At 47.1% G+C, this 23,066-nt stretch overlaps 1 protein-coding gene across 4 annotated transcripts in view; it reads right to left on the bottom strand.

Annotated features, from left to right (window-relative positions):
• Nucleotides 1-16,592: 16,592 nt before the first annotated feature.
• Rps16-ps2 (ribosomal protein S16, pseudogene 2) overlaps nucleotides 16,593-23,066 on the bottom strand; it is a 40,574-nt gene continuing 34,100 nt past the window's right edge. For 3 of the 4 annotated variants that reach the window (XR_015642863.1, XM_087593670.1, XM_087593669.1), the window contains 2 exons: nucleotides 20,888-20,938; nucleotides 16,593-17,595 (listed from right to left, as the gene is read on the bottom strand). Coding sequence is in view for 2 of the 4 variants with exons in the window: in XM_087593670.1 (XP_087449796.1) it covers nucleotides 17,232-17,595; nucleotides 20,888-20,938 (415 nt within the window). In the remaining 2 variants the exon portion in view is untranslated. The remainder of the gene's footprint in view (nucleotides 17,596-20,887; nucleotides 20,939-23,066) is intronic. The other variant, XR_015642864.1, reaches the window with a different exon arrangement.

Here is a 23,066-nt window from a genome sequence, read left to right as displayed (position 1 = left end):
GGCTCCTGAATAATTCAGGGCAGTCATTGCTCTGGTGGCAGGGCCTGTCAGCTGCCGGGGATAAGTCAGTGGCTGGGTTAGTATGGAAAGATCCCTCCCAGGGCTGCAAGAGAAGTCTGCCCAGTTTGGAGGCTCATGAGACTCCACAGGATCTCCTGTACAAGCCTTCTCTCTTCATCTTCGTCAGGGCTAGCATTACTTTACAGGTGAGGAAACTGAGGCTTATGGTTGCAAAGTAGGAACCCCAGACCCCATCAGCACCCCTTTCTCCTTACACATAGTCTGAGAGGCTTGTTCGTCATCTGGGAACCTAGAGTGTGTTGCTGGGGCCAGAATCTAAGAAGCCTTCTAGCAACTCTTTACCTGAGTCTAGTAGGTCCACAGGTGTTGCCTGATGAGTGCAGGCATCGTCTGAAGTCATGCCTCTACCTCTCATGTAACTTAACAGATCTCTCTGAACATCTTCCTTGTCTATAAGATGGGTGCCAAGGGCACAGACCTCATGGGGAGGTGGTAAAGCTGACTGTAACAGTACGTACAACACCGTTCACGAGCACCGTCTCTCTACTACAAGGCTGCTGCACTGTAGCTAAAAGCGTGGTGTGGGGGCTGAAGAGATGGCTCAGGAGTTAAGAACTCTGACTGCCCTCTCAGTGAACCCTGGTACAATTCCCAACGCCCTCATAGCTGCTCACAACTTTTTCTAACTCCAGTTCCAGGGGATCCAATGCCCTCTGCTGGCCTCTGCAGGTACCAAGCACACATGTATACATACATACATTCAGGTAAAACACCCACATACATAAAATTAAAGGTAAAATGATTTTTAAATTAAAAATAAAAGTGTGGGGGTTGGGGATTTAGCTCAGTGGTAGAGCGCTTGCCTAGGAAGCACAAGGCCCTGGGTTCGGTCCCCAGCTCCGAAAAAAAGAACCAAAAAAAAAAAAAGAAAAAAAGAAAAATAAAAGTGTGGCACGGATAATCTTGCCAGGAGAGCCTCACAGCCATCTGCATATACCCTCCCTGCCGGGGTGTGCCTAGAGACCTCTCCTGCAGTGATGTCTCCAGCCCTGGGTACCCCCTCAAGACAACAGCAGAGGTCTCTTATCGCTTGCCACTGCAGCACCTCTCTTGGCACCCAGTTGACTGATCCCTTGTGTTTACAGGCTTTCGTGCCTTACACACTGAAGTCGGCACACAGTAGGTGTTTAAGCACTGACTGCCCTGTGCCATAGCAGTAGAATGGTTTTGGCTGCCTCTTTAAACCACTGAGGTCATAGTTCTGTCCTCTCTACCAAAATAAAAATGCCTAACTGATCACGGCCACTTAAACAAACTATCGGAATGTGGGTGCTTTGCTCAACGACCAAACATCAGGTTTCCTGACCTGAAGGGTCATCTGCCCAAGTCCAGGGGTACCAACAATTAGAGGAAAGTGATACGTGATTGGTGTGCCAGTAAGGCAGGCACTCAGCCTCAGGGGCCTTATCCCCGAGATTACTGAGTATCCTCCATATTGGATTCAAAATAAAAGCCACCGCAAGCCATAGACCCGAAGCTTAGACGTCGGCGGAAATTAAAATAGCTTCTCGCTGTTTCCTGGTTTCAGTATTCTGGATAAGCTCGTGAAAGCCGAATCAGGCACTGGTCTGTCTCTCTGACTGTGTTCTAATGCTGTTTCTGCTTAGCTCGGATCTTAGCACATGCTTTTCTCCCTGGAGCTGACCCTGGCAGGTGTTAGAGTATGTGTGTATGGGAGGGAGGAGGTCATCTGCCCCCCCCCCCGTCCCAAATGAGACCAATTCCTCCTGAATGTGTCTACACCCATACACCCCCATGGCTTTTGTGGTCCCTGAGGAGGTGAGAGACTAGGGCTACCCCAGACACCCCCTCCCCTCAACTGCTCCCCACGAGGTTTCCAGCAAGCCCCCCCTTTCTGGGGAACCTTGCGGCTGGGCCTGTGCCTGCGGCGAGTCTCACCCCAGTATTATTTTAGTCACAGACAGACACGAGGCAGATGGTGACAACATCCCTTCCCAGCTCCCTACTGACGAGAGCCCGAGCCGTTGCCGCCCTGAAGCCTCAGGGTTCTTCTCCCTCAGGAATATTTCAGTCCCGACTCAGTGGCTAAATGTGGCTGCTCGTGTGAGACAAGCACACATCTGCGTCTCCTCTTCCCTTCACCCAGCCCAATTCCAGGGCCTAGTTGAGAGCCCCTACGGTGCTCTGCCCACCTCACTCCTCCCCATGCCCCTCCCTCTCTTCTCTGGGCCTGGCCCAGACCACGAGCATTGAGCACTAGGAGAGGGAGCCATTGTGCCCACTTTACAGATGGTGACATAGGGGTTCTGAAGGAAGCAGGGGCCTAGGACATTCCTTCCTGACCTCCATCTCCACCTTCCCATCTCTATGCCACCCTCAGGCTACCCTTGTTCAGGGTCATAGTCAGTGCCAACAGTCTTGCCAAGGTAGATATGGCTACTTGGTGTTGGGGGAGGGGGAGCAGTCAGTGGTGATGTTCGTGGTGGTGGTGGTGGTGGTGGTAGTGGTGGTAGTGGTGGTGGAGGTGGTAGTGGTAATGTGGTGTGGAGAGTCTAGGTAGACATAAAATAAGATGGTGTCACTTAGCCATTTCACTTCCCTCAGAGCACATGGGATCTCGCCTGGGCTATTGCACCCACTCTGTATCACACTGGGGCTCAAGACTGGTCTAGCCCTACCTGCCATCTCCTAGTTCTGCTGGTAGGTTCTGACTCGAAGGGCATGAGCATCAAATGCAGGATGGAGAAGTCAGGGGGAGGGAGCTTTGGCAGAGGACAGGCTTGGTACCAGTTGTACTAGTGCTCTGGGTAAATCACTCAACTTCAAGTTCTTTGCTTTTATCTATTAAATTCACAACAGTAGTTTGCCCCTCTGCCCCTAATTAGGTAAGGAGACTGCTACATTCCCAGCCCGCCTCCAATAAATATTTTTAAAATAAATGATGGATGTGCTGAAATTAGCATCAGGCATGGCTCAACTGGGCTGATTCTCTTTGGAGTCTCAGCTTTGCCTTGGTGGCCCACGAAAAGCTGAAGTTGGCCTCTGCCCAACTGCCACAGCGCAAAATGCCCGCAGCCATATGTGGGTAGCCAGGGCAGGGGACAGGCTCAAGCCCACAGGGTTGGAAAGTGGATTGAGGCTGCTTCGGCTCTTAGGCCCAGGCCTGTTTCCCCAGCCACCCACTCTGACTGACCAGGGGTGAGCTTGAGAGCTTGGGGTGCTTCCTCAGGCAGGTGAGGACATGTTTATTCCTAGTCAGACCTCCAGGCTGGGGGGTTCCCTACCTCTATCACAGGCCCTACCTGCTACCTCAGCTGACCTCCTTTGGGGCTTGGCCAAGACACACACTAACAAATCCTAACACAAAAACTCAGATCCAGTTGGGTGTGGAGACGCACATTTTTAATCCCAGCACTCAGGAGGCAGAGGCAGATGGATCTCTGAGAGTTCCAGGCCATGTCTCAAGCAACAAAGGTCTCATGCAACAAAGCAAGAACAAACAAAAACCTAATCCATCCATCCCAGTGACTCTGATGCCCTACAGAGATATACAGACGGCCCATGCACAAATACACACCATTCTACTGGAGGCACGGAGGCAAAACTGTACACAACTCAACGTCTGTGGCAGAGAACTCAGTTGGCATCTTGTATTGCAGAGCCCACCACAGACTGTGATCTCGAACACCTGCAGTAGAGCCCCCACCCACCCATACAGTCACAGCGCAAGAGTATAAACCCAGGAATAGCCCAGTCCAGGCACTCAGCTCAGGAACACAGCAGGGAGACCAGCAGGATGTGTGGGGCCTGCCTGGCAGAGGATCTGGTGCTGTCTCTCTTCATTCAAATCTGGACAGGAAGAACTAAGTAGGTCCCAGCAGCTCTGAGACAAGCTGGGTTGGTGACAGAGCCATTGAAGGAAAACTGATCCAGGTCAGGGCCAGCTCTACGAGGTCTGCTTTCATGAGACTAAAACCAAGTCTTCATGGCCAACAACTAGCAAGTCTTTTGTGATTAAGCTAAGAACTGGGGGCTGAGGTGATGGATCAGTGGTTAAGAGCACATGTTCTTCCTGAGGACCTGAGATCAATTCCCAGCACCCACGTGAGACAACTTACAACTGCCTATAACCCCAGCTCCAGGAGAATCACACACCTCTGGCATCAATGGACAACTGCATTCATGTGCAATACCCACCACTCCGCTGCCCACATACACATAATTAAAATAATGGAAATAAGTTGTTTCTTTGTTTTTTCAGCCAGGAACTGAGCTGGAGAAATGGCAAGGATGAAGACCACTTACTGCTCTTCTCAAAGACCTGAGTTCCATTCCCAGCACCCACGTGGCCGCTGACTCCTATCTATAACTTCCCTTCCAGGGAATCTAGCTCCCTCTTCTGGCCCCCTAGGGCATAGCATGCATACAGTGCAAATAGAAAGTGTAGGCAAAACACCCAAATACAAAACAATAAATCTTTTTTAAAGTTATGAAAGTTACCAGACAGTGTTGGCGAACACCTTTACTCACAGGACTCTGGAGGCAGAGGTAGAGGTGGACCTCTGTGAGTTCCAGGCCAGCCTGATCTATATAGAGGGTTCCAGGCCAGCCAAGGCTACACAGAGAAGCCCTATCTTGGAAAAACAAAAACAAAGGTGAAGAATTGGCAGGCGTGGTGGCACATGCCTATGCTCCTCAAACTGGGGAAGCTGAGCCTAGGTATTGAACTACAGAGCTGCAGAGTGAGAGCCTGCCTAAAGCAAAGCAAAGCCAGGCACAGTGCACACCTGTAATTTAACACTTAGGAGGTAGAGTCCAAAGAATGAGGAGTTCAAAATCATCCTTAATTACATAGCAAGTTCAAGGCCACCCTAGGCTACACAAGGCCCTGTGTCAATAAAGAAAAAAAGGAAGGAAGGAAGGAAGGAAAGAAGGAAGACAAGACTAGTGACATACAAAAATATGGGTGTGGCAAGCATCTCTAATGTCAGTTAACATGGAGTATGCTTTATACCAGAAACAAAACAACCCTGCCTACCAACAACTAAAGGTTCTCCTTTGACCTCTATCCACATAAATGCTCTCAAATGGGAGTTGGGAGGTGAGTACATGCACACACGCATACATGTATGTTAGAGCTAAATAAAAAAAATAAATAAAAAATAAAAAACTCCTTGTGATGGCACAAGCCCATAATCCTAGCATTTGTGAAGCAAAAGCAGGAGGACTCACAGTTTAAGGTTATCCTCAGCTACATACTGAGTTTGAAGCCACCCTGACCTACATGAGATCCTGCCTCAAAAACAAAACAAAACAAACAAACAAAAACATGACCAAATGAAATGGTGCGAACCTTTAATTTCAGTAGTCTAGAGGCAGAGGGAGGTAGAATTCTGGATCTGGTCCACATAGAGAGTTCCAGGACTACCTAGTGAGACCTGGTCACAAAGAAACAAAAGGGATAGAGAGTCTGCTCTGTAGTTAAGAGAACTGGCTGCTCTTCCAAAGGACCCAGGTTCGATTCTCAACACCCATGTGTCTGCTTACTCCAAGTCACGTGCCCGCTTATTCCAGGTTCCAGAGGCTCCAACATCCTCTTAGGCATGAGTGTCTTAAACAAAACAAAGGAAGTTGTCGATTCAACTCCTACCTCAAACAGTGACACCAGGCCATTTCCTTGGGGTAGGCATGGTTCTTGGGCAGGTGTGAATTTTCCATACCATCTCATAAGGCCTTAAATAGATGTGTACTTCAGGACTGAGATTTAGAAAAATGTCAGTCCTACTGCTTAAGCGATGCCTGCTTTTCAATGATCCCCTAGCAGACTCAGTCGTCAGTGCCTTGATCTGCATAAGGCACCAACCCAGAGGCTCCAACATTCTTCTTAGGCACGGAATGCACGTGATACATAAACATACATGCAGGAAAAACACCCACACACATAACAAAAGAATTAATAGTTGATAGTTCTTTAAGAGGAACCTCTCGCCTAGTGCTGCACATGAACTTGTAGCCACTACCAATCTCTCCTCACCTGCCAAGGTCACCCTCACACTGGTGCACAGCAAACTGGATGGGGCTACTTGCTGTCACCACAAAGCCACAGGAAGAGAGAAGCTGGGTATCAGCTTAGAAACCTGTGGAGACATGCTTGGCTGAGTTCTAAGCAGGAAACCGCACTGTGCCAATCACAGGCAAGAAGCAAAAGTCCCTCTGTGTGACTGAGCAGGCCTCAAGGACACAGTGCCATGAAGCCAAACAGCGTTTGAAGGCCTGTGGGAGAGGAGCCTCTCTTCTCTGCCCTGGCTCTCTCTGGGCTCTGTTACTTCCGTCCTCAGCATCTCTCTGTGCTACCTACTGTCCCAGCGCTGGCATCTGAGAGCCTCCGTTCTCTGACTTGTCCTGTTCTTATTTCTGTCTTCCTTTGTTTGTAGAACTCACTCCTCTTTAACTTGTATACTCTGCATATGTCTCAGCCTCCTGAGTGACGGAATTACAGACAGGAGCCACTATGCTGACCTGTGCTTTTCTCTAACTTTGCCAATGCTCTTCCCTCCACCGAGAATATGTTCCCAGTCTCTGTCTTCTGACATCCTGCCCGTCCATCAAAATCAGTGTCATCCTCCAGAGAAACCTCTACCGAGAAAACCCAAATCTCAGTTGAGGTCCCAGGTGAGATACGTAAGACCCCCGCACATCCTCACTCAGCACAAGAGACAATAAGCAGGGCAGATTCTGTGGGCAGGGCCGAGGACTTGGGGGAGCATCCTAGGACTAGGCGAGGTCAAAATTAGGCTCTGACTTCATAAAGGCATTATCCACCTCTTCATTTGATAACGCTGGCGCTGTGGGGGCCAGCAACAGTGAGTTAACTTGTGCCTTATGCAGATCAAGGCACTGACGACTGAGTCTGCTAGGGGATCATTGAAAAGCAGGCATCGCTTAAGCAGTAGGACTGACATTTTTTCTAAATCTCAGTCCTGAAGTACACATCTATTTAAGGCCTTATGAGATGGTATGGAAAATTCACACCTGCCCAAGAACCATGCCTACCCCAAGGAAATGGCCTGGTGTCACTGTTTGAGGTAGGAGTTGAATCGACAACTTCCTTTGTTTTGTTTAAGACACTCATGCAGTCCAGGCTAGCCTTAAATCCTCTTTGTAGCTAACTCCTGAGAACCTGTCTCTGACTGCCAACGCATAGGGTCATCATCTATGACACCACGCCTCAGTCAGTCAGCTTACTTACTTGTTTTGTTTTGGGAGACGGGGCCTCACAGAGCCCAGGCTACCTTTAAACATACTAGGTAACCAGAGATGACCTTGAACTCCTGACCCTCCTGCCTCTACCTTACTATTGCTGAGATTACAGCCATGTGCCATGGGGCCCCGATCTTTAAGGTGCTGAAGAAGGAACCCAGCATGCTAGACCTCCCCATCTGAGTTACACGCACCCAACTAGCTCTGTTTAAGTTGTTTATTATCATTTAAAGATTTATCTCTGCCTTGACATGTATGTATGTTTGCCTGTGTGTATGTGTGTGCATTGCATGCATGTGTTGCATGCACTGCATGCCCAGGAAGCCAGAAGAGGGTGTTTGATCCCTTGGAACTGGAGTTACAGATGGTTGTGAACTGCCATGTGGGTGCTGGGAATTGAACTCAGGACCGCTGGAAGAGTAGCTTGGGTGCTCTTAACCGCTGAGCCATCTCTCCAGCCCACAGCCAGTGCTCTTCCCCCCCACCGCCCCCCCCCCCGGAGCTGGGGACCGAACCCAGGGCCTTGCGCTTCCTAGGCAAGGGCTCTACCACTGAGCTAAATCCCCAACCCCCGCAGCCAGTGCTCTTAAGCAGTAAGCCTTCTCACTAGTTCACCAGTGAATTTCAGTTGCTAAGTTCTAGCCTATTTGTCCAACTACCATTTTTTTTTTTGGTTCTTTTTTTCGGAGCTGGGGACCGAACCCAGGGCCTTGCGCTTCCTAGGCAACCGCTCTACCACTGAGCTAAATCCCCAACCCCCCAACTACCATTTTTTAAAAACCTGTTTATTTTAAAACAGAGTCTTACTGTGTAGCCTGTGTGTAATAGTGTATAGTACTGTTACTACGTTCCCTTACTGACTGGAAACTTAGTTTCCAGAGCAGGCTGGCCTTGAACTCTCAGAAATCCATCTGCCTCTGCCCCCTGACTGCTAGGATTAAAGGGGTGTGCCACCATACCCATCTATGCCTGACTTTATAACAACCGCAGACAGTCTGTTCTCTGTGAGTTATGCAGATCTTTCTAATGTCAACACATTTTGTTATACTGTATTCAATAAACAAATTCATTGATATCACTTCACTCTCAGAAATGTTTAAGAAGCTGCCAAGCCTGTGTGATGTGTATAAGTACAACATTCCAGGATTTGAATTTCAACAGAAAGAACAGAACGCCATCCTCACCAACAAATACTGGCCGTTGTTTGCTTCAAATGACTGGCTCATTTCATTGTTGTTGAGAGAACAGCTGTCAGATATCAGAATCCGAGGTTAGGGGTTTAAATATTTTTTTCATGCATGCTTTTCTGAAGTGGGTCTCACTGTGTGGCTCAGGTGGGCTTCTAACAACGGGCTTCAGGGCACGCGTCTCCCTCAGCTCTCCTAGAAGCTGGGGTAACAGATACAAGTCACCACAGCCTGCCTGTGAGCCTTTCTTATTGAGCTAAAATGAAGTCCCAGGTTTTTTTTTTTTTTTTTTTTTTTTTTTGGTTCTTTTTTTTTCGGAGCTGGGGACCGAACCCAGGGCCTTGCGCTGGTTTTTTTTTTTTTTTTAAGATTTATTTATTTATTATACATAAGTACACTGTAGCTGTCTTCAGACACACCAGAAGAGGGCATCAGATCTCATTACAGATGGTTGTGAGCCACCATGCAGTTGCTGGGATTTGAACTCAGGACCTCTGGAAGAGCAGTCGGTACTCTTAACCTCTGAACCATCCCTCCAGCCCCCAAAGTTCCAGTTTCTAAATGCAAAGGAAAGCACCCGAGCCTAGGGAGATAGCGCAGGGGTAAAATCACCTGCCATGCAAGCAAGAGGACCAGAGTTTGGATCCCCGAAACCCAGGTAAGTCACCCACCTGCCTATAATTCTAGTCTCACTGGGGATTGAAGAGCAAACTGGCTATCCAGACTAAACATCATAGAGCTCCGGGTTTGACTGAAAGACTCTCCCTCAGTGAAAAAGGTGGAAGAGAGGTGGAGGAGGATTTTCACATCAACCTTGGGCCTGCACTCTCATACATTTGACCACACACATACACATATGCCCACATAGTACAAACATGCGCGCGCGCGCACACACACACACAGACACACACACACACACACACACACACACACACACACACACGTAAAACAAACAAATAAGTAAAAAGCTAGTTGAGGGGCAGTGAGATGGCTCTGAGGGTGAAGTCACTGGCTAAGTAAACCTGGAGGCCTGAATTTGATTCCTGGAAGCCATATATAGGTGGAGGTGAGAACCAAATAAACAACATTGTTCTCTGACCTAGATACACTGTGGCACTGGAGCCCATGCTTGCCTGTGTGCACATAATAATAGTTATAATTTGGGAACTGGAGAGATGATCAGCAGGTAATAACCTTGGCTGTTCGTCCAGAAGACCCAGGTTCAATTCCCAGCACCCACATGGCAGTTCACAACCATCTGTAACTCCAGTTCCAAGGGATCAAACACCCTCTTCTGGCTTCCTGGGCATGCAGTGCATGCAACACATGCATGCAATGCACACACATACACACAGGCAAACATACATACATGTCAAGGCAGAGATAAATCTTTAAATGATAATAAACAACTTAAGCAGAGCTAGTTGGGTGCGTGTAACTCAGATGGGGAGGTCTAGCATGCTGGGTTCCTTCTTCAGCACCTTAAAGATCGGGGCCCCATGGCGCATGGCTGTAATCTCAGCAATAGTAAGGTAGAGGCAGGAGGGTCAGGAGTTCAAGGTCATCTCTGGTTACCTAGTATGTTTAAAGGTAGCCTGGGCTCTGTGAGGCCCCGTCTCCCAAAACAAAACAAGTAAGTAAGCTGACTGACTGAAGCGTGCTGTCATAGGCCATGATCCTTACAGGAGAGGAGAAAGAAGAAATCGCCATGGGTTACCTGAGCCATAAAAACGTGGCCCTGAGTGTCCAATCGGAGTTAAGAGCAGCCCAGATGGAGCATATAAAATAGGAAGTAATAACTCTGGGTTATCGATAGGAAAGTAGATTCTAACAGCCAGGAGGGCGGCCAGCTGCCCAGGTATTGTGCTGCTTAGGGCATATTGTAAATATAAAGGCTGTGCGTGTGTTTTTCATCTGGGAGCTCAATAACCAAAGACGGGCTGGAAATCCCGGGCTGGGATATTAAATATTTTCTACTACAATCCTATGCGCTGGGAGTCAGTGGCAGTTTCTCAGGGGTTAGCTACAAAGAGAACTCAAGACCAGCCTGGGCTGCATGAGACTGCCTTAAACAGAACGAAGCAAGAAAGCTCGTTCACTCTCTTCTGGCCTCTGAGGACATTGGACACACAACATTGCACACAAACATATATAAAAACTATACATATAAAATGTTCATTAAGGGCTAGAGAGATGGCTCAGCGGTTAAGAGCACTGACTGCGCTTCCAGAGGTCCTGAGTTCAATTCCCAGAAACCACATGGTGGCTCACAACCATAATGGGGTCCGATGCCCTCTTCTGGTGTGTCTGAAGACAGCTACAGGGCACTCATAGACATTAAATAAATAAATCTTTTTTTTTTTTTGGTTCTTTTTTTCGGAGCTGGGGACCGAACCCAGGGCCTTGCGCTTCCTAGGTAAGCGCTCTACCACTGAGCTAAATCCCCAGCCCCAATAAATCTTTTTTTTAAATGTTCATTAAGAGTAAAAAACTGGGCATGGCATGGTGCCCACTTGAGAGGTAAAGGCAGGAGGAGCTCTGTGAGCTCAAGCTCAGCCTACTCTACACAGTGAGTTCCAGGACAGACAGGGCTATGTAGTGAAACCCATATTGTATTTTATTTTATTTTTTTTTATTTTTTTCGGAGCTGGGGACCGAACCCAGGGCCTTGTGCTTGCTAGGCAAGAGCTCTACCACTGAGCTAAATCCCCAACCCCGAAACCCATATTTTAAAAAAGATAAATAAATAAAAATAAAGTTCATTGGTGGAGTTTTGGAGTCTAGATGACAGTTAACTTATAGATCTGGGTATAGTACAAAGGATCTGAAAGGCTTTTAGAATATCTTATGGAGCCAGTCTGCTATTTGTGTGTTCTTGTTTTTCTGATCCTTTATCTCACCCCCACCCTCAGTTTCACCCCCTAAAACTAGATAGGAGAAAACTAAGTCAGAGGGGAAAGAGAAATTAGGAGAATCCCTGAATTCAATTCCTTTCCTTTTGTTTCTTCTTCTACCTCAGCTACTAACAAACTACAACCAACCTCCAGAAACAACCAACAATGACCGACTGACCGAATTTCTACACCCTCCGAAAAGTTGCCAGAATTCCAGACATCACACAATCGCAGAAACTGTCTGCAACTGGCAAAACCATGCTTCTGCCAGAGCACGAGACAAGTCACAGTCAGCTGCTGTGGACAATCCATAGCCCCACATCCCACACCTGGGAGTAAAACAAAACCACATTCTTACAATATTTCTGTGTTTTTCAAAGAAAACAAAATCCCAGAATTTTCAAAAATATCACCACATTTCCCCACTTCTGTTTTAAGCCATTAATTGTGCTGTGTGGAGCAGCAAATTTTCAATGAAATAAGTGCTTTTTGGGTCAGTGGTGAAGGTTTTCAATAGACCTCTTCTCCTCAATTCTAATCTTTACCAGTTTCAACGGTGTCCATAGCTTTTCATTTTCTGTGGAAACATAAACAAATTCATGTCTCCAACACAAAACTTTCTCTGGCTTCCATTCTGACGTTAACACATCCTTATCCTATACAGGCTGGCTTAACTCCACAGTTTTTCTATAACCCAGTGTCTCTCAGCTGCTGCTGTTCCTTTCTCACTAACACTCAGAAAGTTTGAAGTTAGCAGAACACTACTGATTTTATCTCAGTTTTTGTTTTGTTTTGTTTTGTTTTCTCTTTGTTTTATAAGCCATTCCTTTAAGATGTGATTAGATTTTTCTGCAACTGCTTGTCCCGTGTTTGGACAATCGGCACAGCCTGGGTTGTAGTTGATGACGTATATCAATACTTTCCCAGGAGCACCTACCACTTTACCCCCTATTGCATCATGGACTATCTCTGGGATTGCAGGAATATTAATGAGTACCCCACTGTTGTAGAAGATCCCTTCCCCATAAATTATGGGTATGTCAGCCACATGAGGCCCTAACTTTCCTATTATACCTTCCAGTCCCACACATTTAACCCATTGCACACTTTGTTTTAGCTGAGATAACTTTCCAATTCCTAGAAATCAGGCATAAACCTTTTGAAGTGGTCATCCCTAATCCCAGTTTGTTTGGTGAAATGATGGTTACATCAGCCTCTGTGTCCACCTGATTTTCTATGTCAATACCACTTACTTTCTATTTTAATTTTGGCCTCTGACCATTCACAACTGTTTCCAGAACACACGCTTTCCAGTACTTCCAAACCCTCCTATTGTTTCCACAGGAGAGGCTTTGCCTTCGATGTAGGGAAACAGTAGCCGATGAGCAATCCCATCAGCTCCATTAATTGCATCTCTCTTTTTACAAAGGCCATAACTTTAATTTCTTGAATCCTTGGGAAGTCAATGCATTCCTTCCCAGGACCATCCCTAGTGTCCCTGAGGACAAAGGACCATAAACTCCAGTAGCTGTGTGATAGCATTGAATTTTGAGGGATAGAGTAAGATGCTTACCTGTGGCCACATCTAGAGCCGCACAGCCTGTAGTAGTGTGCATTAACTCTCCAATGCCAAGTGGAGGGTTTTCAGTCTGCATGTTACTCCTTGGCAGAAATGGCTCACAATTTTTGCTGTGGAGCCCTGAACTAGGTCACCAAGGCTGTTTCCCAACAGTAAGAAGTAACCTTGAATATCTCTTTTGTACCTACACTCATTAGTCCAGTGGCAACCCTGGCCATATCCCACATCACCTGCACACCCCTGGAAACCTAGGCCTTCCTTCTGGTTTATATTTAGAACAACCATCGCCCTTAGAGATGTCTTGTTCACAATTTTGTTGCAAATTATCATATTTCCCACAATTAAAGCTATGGGCATTTTGAGATCTGAGACCCTTAGCAGCTTGGTGATAGTCTCTTCACAAATGACTATATTTCCCACAACCGAAGCACCAGACATTTTGATGTCAAAGACCTCTAACTATAGTGTGACCTGTTATATTAGCTTGACACACGTTAGAACCAATATTGGTAGTATCTGTTATCTATTCACCCATCAGTGCTGCTACCATATTTAATAGTTAATAACCATTTTCAAATGCCAAGGTCTCTATCAGCAGTGCCTTTCATGAGGGTCCAATATGACTTTGTTCACGGCTGTAACTAATCTTTGTTTAAAAAAAAAAAAAAGACTTCTCCAGAGCCTTGTATAATCTTTGTAAACAAAGTGGGCCTTTCCCCATGATCCTCAGCTTGTCCCAAGCTCTTAAAGTCACTAAGCTACATTGTTCTATTGTAGCATCATCATATCAAATCTGTTCTTCTCTATCAGTGTTCTACTGCCCTTCATCTAGCAACTGATCTTTTACTATATTTATTCCGCTTGCTCTATTTCACTGTTCAATTTGATGGCTTCTTCCATCCACCATGTTAATCTTTGCAACTGTGGACTGGCCTCTAGTAAAACTGTTACCAATACCTTCTCATCTTGGAGAATAATCCTGGTTTGAGTAGCCCAGTTCTTTAAAATTTGTTTCACTTAAAGCGAGTGCATCCCATATGAAATCATGGATCTTTAAAATGCCTTAGATCTATCATTTCTATAGGATGCTATTCTATCTCATAACCTTGTTCCCCACCATTAGTAGCCATATTCTGTATGACTACTGGGAAAGCTGATGGTGATCTTGCAACCCCAGGCTGCTGCTCCTCTACCCCTGGTGGTGTGATTGGTTCCAGATTAACCCTTTCTTTCTCAATGGGGAGTTTTCATTACATTGTCCTCCTACTTTTTTTTTTTTTAACTTTTTTCTGACCTGACCTCCCTCTAGCACAGTTTATTTCTTTCTTCCCTCCTGTGGGAAACTCCCGCTCTCTTGCTCAGTCACTGGGACTGGGCCTTTTCATTCTCTCTTTTCCAGTGCTCCTTGCTTCCCAAGTGTTTCCACCTCCACTCACAATATCTTCAGTTTCACAGCCAACTCTGCAACCCCTTGAGAAAAGAAAGATCAGAGTGACCCCTTCAGTTTTCCCATTTCAGGCATTTCGTGTTGCTTAGACCCCTCCATTTTCTTTTTTTTTTTTTAAGATTTATTTATTTATTATATATATAAGTACACTGTAGCTGTCTTCAGACACACCAGAAGAGGGCATCAGATCTCATTACAGATGGTTGTGAGCCACCATGTGGTTGCTGGGACTTGAACTCAGGACCTCTGGAAGAGCAGTCAGCGCTCTTAACCACTAAGCCATCTCTCCAGCCCGACCCCTCCATTTTCACACACAATTTTACCAACTGCTAGGCCATTCTTCCAAACTTTTTGAAACAGAATATATGAAGAAGAAAAAGGGAAAACACAAAATCCCCTCTAGGAGTAAAGAGAGATATATTCCAGAGGTAATGGCACATTGTTTGCTGGCATCTTGAAAAAAAGAATCTGGGCTGGAAAGATGGATGGCTCAGTGGTTAAGAGCACTGACTGTTCTTCCAGAGGTCCTGAGTTCAATTCCCAGCAACCATATGGTGGCTCACACCCATCTGTAATGGGAATCAGATGCCCTCTTCTGATCTGTCTGAAGACAGCTACAGTGTACTCATAAATAAAATAAATCTTAAAAAAAAAACAACAAAGAATCCATTCCTTTGTCACCTGCCATTTCCTTTATGGCATTTAAAATCAGATTTCCCATTTTTTCCCTTTATTGAGATTCACATTTGGTACAACTCCTAGCACATCCTTGCTGCTTTGTGGGCTCTTCTTTTCCCACCCTTTCCCCCTCTGGCTTCACCTCTTTTTTTTTTTTTTTTTTTGTCTTTTCTTTTTTAGGAGCTGGGGACCGAACCCAGGGCCTTGCGCTTGCTAGGCAAGCACTCTACCACTGAGCTAAATCCCCAACCCGGCCTTGCATTCTCTAGGCAAGCGCTCTACCGCTGAGCTAAATCCCCAACCCTCTGCCTTCACCTCTTAACACTAGATAGGAGAGAGACAAGGTTAGAGGGGAGAGAGGAATCAGGAAAGTATCTGAATCTGATTTCTTTTCTTTTGTTTCTTCTTTGACCTCCCTAAATGACCAACAACCACCAACAGACTCCTCTTGGGACCTTGACATTATATACTGTCTGAAATGTTCCCAGAAATCCAAACATCACAAATTGCAGGAAGCATCTATAGCTAGGAAATCACGCTTCTGCTTGAGCACAAGACAAATCATAGTCAGCTGCTGTGGACAGCAACTGTAAATCTGTGTGAGGCAAGAGTTTTGCCACATATACACTTCAAGAATGATAATCAAATGTGCATGTGTGTATTGTCACATGCACATACAACAGAATGAACATAAAAGCAGAAGGGAGTCTAATAACCCAGTCTGCTACATCAAGTCATAAACAAATGGAATCTCCCCAAACCTAAAAGGTCTATTCTTCTTACAATTTGTGTTTTGTTCTAGAAAAATAAAGTTAACTCTCATTTTTAAAAAAATGATATCATCAGCTGGGCAGTGGCAGGGGACCCATTTAATTCCAGCACTTGGGAAACAGAGGCAGGCAGATCTTTGAGTTCAAGGCCAGCCTGGTTTACAGAGAGAGTTTCAGGACAGCCAGGGCTACACAGAGAAACCCTGTCTCAACAAAACAACAACAACAAAAACCAAACGAGGTATTGTCTATGACAGCATGTGATGGAACTTTCCTTTGTATTTACTAGGTGGTTCTTGTTTTATTTTGTTTTGTTTTTACAGTATCAGGGATCAAATGCAGAGTTTTATGAAAGCTAGCCAAGTGTTGTATCACTGAGCCACAACCCCAGCTCTAATGAAGTTTAAATTAAATTTAGGTTGAGTTGGGGTTTTCTAAGTAGCCCCAGATCAGCTTTGAACTCTCTCTGTAGCCCACGTTACCCTTTAGCTGCTGTGGTCCTCTAGACTCAGAGTCCTGAGAGCTGCTTTTACAAGGGTGGACTATCACATTCCATAGCCTCCTGTGTTGTTGCTGTTTTGAGACAGGATCTCTCTACACAGCCTGACTGCCCTGATTACTGTGTAGACCAGTAGATCAGGCTGGCCTTGAACTCACAGAGATCCATCCACCTACTTCTACCTCTCAAGCGCCACCACACCCAGCCCTACAAATATTATTAAATAAACAAATATGTGTTGTTAAATTTTTCTTTTAATATCTAATGTGAATTATGTGTGTGAGCGTAAGTATTCAAGTGTATATGAGCAAGAACACATGTCCTTCTGTGGGGATCAAATCCAGAGCCTTGCACAATCTCAGTGTAACCTATATCACTAAATGAGCTGCACTGCCAGTCTAACATGGCAGATGCTGATGGATAGAGCCCCACCAAACACAGACTCGTTGGGGGTTCTCAGCATTTGTTTTTTTTTTTTAAGATTTATTTTTTTATGTATATGAGTACACTGTCGCTGTCTTCAGACACACCAGAAGAGGGCATCAGATCCCATTACAGATGGTTGTGAGCCACCATGTGGTTGCTGGGAATTGAACTCAGGACCTTTGGAAGAACAGCCAGTGCTCTTAACCACTGAGCCATCTCTCCAGCCTCTCAGCATTTGTTTTTTAAAGTCCTAGGATGTTTATTCCAAAGGTAAACCCTGATCCTTGAGACTGGCTTATCAGTAGGATTTCTGGTATCGGGCACAGGCACTGGGACGGCCACATTTTTTTGGATTCGCAACGACAGGGGTCAGCTACAAGCAGGGTCTGATCGTACTGGATGAGACTATCTTTGATTTCCTTCTTAGAGGCTTCATCCACATATTTTTGTTAATAAGCCACCAGGGCTTTTGAGATGGACAGCCGGATAGCATAAATTTGGGCCACATGATCACCACCCTTCACACGGACCCGGATATCCACACCAGCAAATCGTTCCTTGCCCAGAAGCAAAACAGGCTCCAGTAACTTGCACTGCAGCGTGCGCGGCTCTGTCATCTCCAGAGGACGTCCATTCACCTTGATGAGCCCATTTCCTGGCTTGCAGTGGGCCACACCTGTGGCTGTCTTCTTGCATCTGAAGATTTGCATGAACTGCAGCGGACCCTTGGACGGCATGGCTACAAGTATGAACACGAGCTCCTCACTGCACCGTGCCGCCACCGGAAAAGTGATTCTCGGCATTCTTAAGCACCTAAAAGAATATTAAGAATGAAGAAGTAGGGCTGGAGAGATGGCTCAGTGGTTAAGAGCACCGACTACTCTTCCTGAGGTCCTGAGTTCAAATCCCAGCAACCACATGGTGGCTCATAACCATCTGTAATGAGATCTGATGCCCTCTTCTGGTGTGTCTGAAGGCAGCTACAGTGTACTCATATACAATAAAATAAAATTTTAAAAAAAAAAAAAAGAATGAAGAAGTAGCTGGGTAGCACGTCTTTAATCCCATCACTCAGAAGGCAGGGTCTCTGAAGCCAGCCTGGTCTACGCAGTGAGTTCCAGGGTATTTAGTGTTATACAGAGAAACCCTGTCTCAAATAACCAAAAAACAAAGGAAGGAAGGGAGGGAGGGAGGGAGGGAGGGAGGGAGGGAGGAAGGAAGGAAGGGAGGGAGGGAGGGAGGAAGGAGGCAGGGAGGGAAGGAGGGAGGGAAGGACTAAGAAGTTGACGCCAGGGGTTGGGGATTTAGCTCAGAGGTAGAGCAAGGCCCTGGGTTCGGTCCCCAGCTCTGAAAAAAAAAAAAAAAAAGAAGGAAAAAAAAAAAAGAAGTTGACGCCAACACTTCAGTGCATCCATGAAGGAAAACCCAGGAGTGAACATAGAGAATGTATGAAGTCAACAGTGGCCAAAAAAGGGCAACTAGACTGTTTCTTTAAAGAGGTCCCCAGAGCCCAGAAGTCTGGGTGGGCAGGGTTCAAAAGGAGGAAGTGAAGCAGGAGAGGGTCACAGACTTTCAGATGGGGGCTCCTGGCAAAGGGTCCTAGGCGTCCCTGCTTCCCTCTGCTGCCCCCATGAGGATGCAAGTATCTGGGGATGGCCCCAAACAAAAGCCAGACTTCCCCACACATGGAGCTGAAAACTCCCCTCCCCCACCCATGAGAAGGACTTGGGCCTAAAAATTATCGTCACCAAGGCCGTGCAGCAGACAATACAGAGGGGACATTATGCACTGAGAAAGAGGCCTTGTTGTTGGCGTAATCAAGACAGCGGTGCTCTGTTCTGAGCAGGCTAGGAGCTGTTCATGTGCCTCAGGCCAGACCCCTCACACCCAGAATCACATATTCACCCAAATTCACACACAGGCTCTCCCTGGAATAGGCCTTGAGCACTGGCTGTGTTACTTAGGACATAGAAGCCTGACAAGTGCCAAAGTTTCCACCTTCAGCCTGGGTCAACATTCACCCTCTGTTACTGGCCGAGTCCCTAGCACAGGCTTTACCACCTGCAGAGCCCTGATGGAAAGCAAGGGACAAAAGACAGCCATATTGGGAACACAGGGGGCAAACACCATGCATGCACCACCCAGCCCCTCCTGCCTGGGATCACAGGGCACTGAAACCAGCAGCCGCCTAGGCTGGGCCAGACGTGCCTGGACCCACAGAAGGACACAAAGGCTGCCTTGTTGCTTTGCCAAACACTCCCATCTCTGGAGTGGGAGGGAGGAACCTGGGCAACTGGCACCCCTATCCCTAGCTCCAAGGCTGGACCTGGAGCAAGACTGGACCTTAATCTCTTAGGCCAGGGCCAGATGTGTTTGAAGGGTTGGTGGGCGACACCCTAATCTGTTAATGAAACCTGCCAAAGGCGGGCTCCCAGGCACAGAAGAGCCCTAGACCATGCTTTCTCTAAGATAGGCTCACTTTCCCTTTTGCCCAGCTGCTTAGGGAGTTCCTCTTGCCTGTTGGTCCTCTTGCCCTCGTCTAAAGACATCTCCCTTGGAAAGTCTTCCTGGCCCTCAGCAAGCAAATGGCTTCTTTATATGTGTGCTTGGCCACCAAGAAGGGACTCCAGACACCCCCTGGAGATGTGGTTAAGGATTCAGGCACATCTCAGGTCAAAGGGATGGATGGGATCATAATACCTCAGGGTTGAATGAGAGTCACCAAGGCTGACAGTCACCAGTCACCGCTGCCCTGGAGAGGAGGCAAGGACTGCCCAGAAAGGCTCAGGGAGTTCCCGCCTCTCTACACTTGTTGCAGAGTTTCTATTGTCTCTGTGTACCTGTGGCTAGGGAAGCTGGGAGGGAAGGGTTATGGAAGCCCAACAACTGTGTCATTCCTGGTAAAGGTCTCTCAGAATCTCCAGGAACCATGAACCAAAGTAATAGGGCTTTCTAAGACCCCCCCTTTTTTCTCCTTATAGCCAATTTTCTGACCTATGGGTTAGTTTCTCTGGCTTCTGCCCACTGCTTCCAAACCACAGATCAGACCCCAACCAGTAGAGACAGGTTTGATGGGTTTGTTGGCACCTGCAGCCAGGGGGCCAGACTGCCCTCACACTTAAAAATAGGCTTTTGGACAGACCCCTTCCATTACAAATTCCATGGCCTCTAGCTGTGGTCCACAAAGAAGACCTAACCATGCCCCTGCCTTCCATTGGCTGTCTTTGCACTTCTTAAGAAAAGTCAGTCTCACAGAACCGCTGGGAACTAATAGTTCTAGTATGACACACTCCAGTCTCAGGGGCCCTCACTCTTGGCTAGGAGAGTACATCAAAGGTTCAGTGAGCCGGATGTGGTGTCACCATGGACCTGTAATCTCAGCACTTGGGAGGTAAAGGCATGAGCATCTGTAAAGCCACTACATACACAGGACCAAGCGTCAAAGAAATAAAATAAATAAGGATCACTGAGAAGGCTGTAAAGACTTGCTGCCGAGCCTGACCACCTGTGTTGGATTCATGGGACTCATGTGGTAGAAAGGAAAAAGCAACTCACCTGACCTCCATGGGTGTGCTGAGGCACATGCGTGCCCCTCCCCCAACCCCAACAATAATACACAAATGCCAAAGAGAATTAAGGCAAAACAAACCAAAACAACAACAAAAAGGATGGTTGAGGATGCAGATCGCAGGACCCTAGGACCTTCTGAGGACTCTGTCTCTCCAGAGTCAGCTTATCTTTATGCTAATGTACTCAGAACTGTCCCCTAGTGAAGGGGAATGAAAGGAAAGAAGCAGGGGTCCTCACCCAATGGCAGGGAGATAGGTATGTGTGTGCAGGTGTAGTGGGTGTGACTGGCAGGGACAGCACCAAAGGTTCTACTCAGGCAGCTTCTGTCTGGAAGGGAACTCTGGGACCCTGTTTGTACTACTCCAGTTGTACTACTCCAGCTGCTTGCATTTTTTTTTCTTTTTTTTCGGGGCTGGGGACCGAACCCAGGGCCTTGCGCTCGCTAGGCAAGCGCTCTACCGCTGAGCTAAATCTCCAACCCCAGCTGCTTGCATTTTTAAAAATGGGTTACTAAAGTGAGCTTGGAGGTGCTTGCCTGAAATTCCAGGCTGAGGCAGAATGATCTTCATTTCTAGGACAGAGTATCCTGAAAAACAAAACGAAACAAAACAGACAGAATGTAAGTAGTTTATTTGGTGGAGTGATTCCTTACCTGGCTTACATCGGACATTGGTGGTACACACCTTTAATCCCAGTACTTGGGGAGGCAAAGGCAGGTGAAGAATGTCTTGAGTTCAAGGCCAACCTGGTCTACAGAGAGAGTTCTAGGAGAGCTAGGGCTATGTGGGAAAACCCTGTTCTGAAAAACCAAATAAAAAACAACAATGTCATGGCTTAGATCCTCTGTACAGTGAGCTGGAGGCCAGCCACCCTAGGCTACAGGAGACCTTGAATTTAAAAAAGGAAAGTAAAGAAAACAGTTCCCAGGGCTGTCCCACCCAAGAATTTTATGAGTGTTCCTCTTGTTGTACATTTTGTCTTATGGACAACCCACAATTGTCGCTAACAACAACAACAACAACAACAACAAAAATGTGTGTGGAATTACTGGTCTCCTCCTAATAACACAGATATTACAGGAGGTCGAGCCATTTATCCCAGCCTGCAATCCCATCGTGCCACCTATCCAGGCCCCAGGCTGAGAGGCCCTGGTGGTTGAAGGTGGCAGCCAGCCTCCTAACGGTCCTGCCCAAAGTCTCCAGTCTTCACATCTGTGGGCTGCTATCCAAAACAGACACTCTCCTCCTTCCCAGGCAACTGAACCCTGCTGCGGCTAGATTTAAAAAAAAAAAAAAAAAAAAACGTGTTTCATAACTGAAGAACTGTCCTCCAGAAATTCCTGTCATCTTGCCCCTGTTCCTCCTCAGGGGATCCTTGTGGCCCTCACTGGAGAAGCTGGGTGTGTCACCCTAGTTTATTTCTCTTCTGGGTCTCTTCCAGATTGGGTATTTCCTTTTCCTACACACACACACACTCGCACGCACGCACGCACGCACGTACTTGTAGAAATAGAGAGAAGGGAATGACAAGAAAGAATTAACAAAAAGCAAGATCTGGGGTTCTGTCCCCCAACACTAGGAAACAACTTTTGTTTGGGTTTTGATGTACTTTGAAACAGGTCTCTCTGGCCTGCAATTTGCTCTTCAGCCCGGGCTAATGTCTATCAAGTTGTCATGACTCACCCTGGGGATTATAATGCTGGGATTATAGGTTTGTACCACCAGGTTTAACCCATGTCTTTGAAATTCGAGTACCCCTTCAGCAGAATGATCAGGGCTTCTAACTTTAGGCTCACTGCCCAAGGACCAGTGACACTGTGGTCAGTACACAGGATCCCCGCTCCCAAGATCTCTCTACAGTGCTGTCACTCCCCTGCCTCTGACTTCCTGACACCCGTCACAGAGAGGTGGAAATTAATTTCCTTTGGCGTGAACTGATTTTGATAGCCCCTCCCCAAGAAGTTATTGCAGCCTCTTGAAGAGCATGACTCACGGACCTTGAGATCCCACACATGCAGCTGCTTCTGATGGCCCTGGACACCTCCAGTCCCCCTAAATCAACTGTGACAGAGTGACCTGGACAGCTGCCCAGCCTTCCTCAGGCTCGACTGGTGCCCCTGGCAGGCGCCTTCCAGGTCAGGGGGCGCAGGCTTCGAGGAAGCCGGTGACTTCATCCCGGCTGACTCATCAGAGCCGACTGCAGGGGGACCTGAAGGGGAGGCGCCAGCAGTCTTCTCCAGTACAGACCTTTAGGGGGTCATCGCTCTCTCCCTGCACCTCTGGGGCTGCCCCAGCCCGGACTAAGCCTCTACACTACAGCATCATCCAAAAACCTCACAAAGACTGTCGTCGGGCACAACACTGTCCCAGAGTTTTGAGGTCCTGTCCCAAGAGCCCTCAAACCAGCCAGGCCAAAAACACCAGCCACCTAAACATTGACTCAGTTTCTCTATCTGAAAAATAATAACCCTTCTCCCCTTGGGGTGGAGGGGGAGGTGAACCTGACAGATGTGACAGTCTTGGAAAGTGAAGGCCTGGAATGCTGGATCATTTGGTGCCATGTCTCAGGGTTGAGTTTAGTCTTTATTTGGGGCTGCATTGCCCTGAAGGAGAGCCCCTTCAGCCATAGCTCCACCCTGCCACATCTAGTGCCCTTAGGGTCCCCAGGGTGGCTGCTTTCCCCCTCGGCTGGCCTAAGGAACTATTTCCCACACA

The sequence above is a fragment of the Rattus norvegicus genome, chromosome 18 (assembly GCF_021556685.1).
Source record: "Rattus norvegicus strain SHRSP/BbbUtx chromosome 18, alternate assembly SHRSP_T2T, whole genome shotgun sequence".
NCBI lineage: Eukaryota > Metazoa > Chordata > Mammalia > Rodentia > Muridae > Rattus > Rattus norvegicus.
This window is presented reverse-complemented; position numbering and strand designations above follow the sequence as displayed.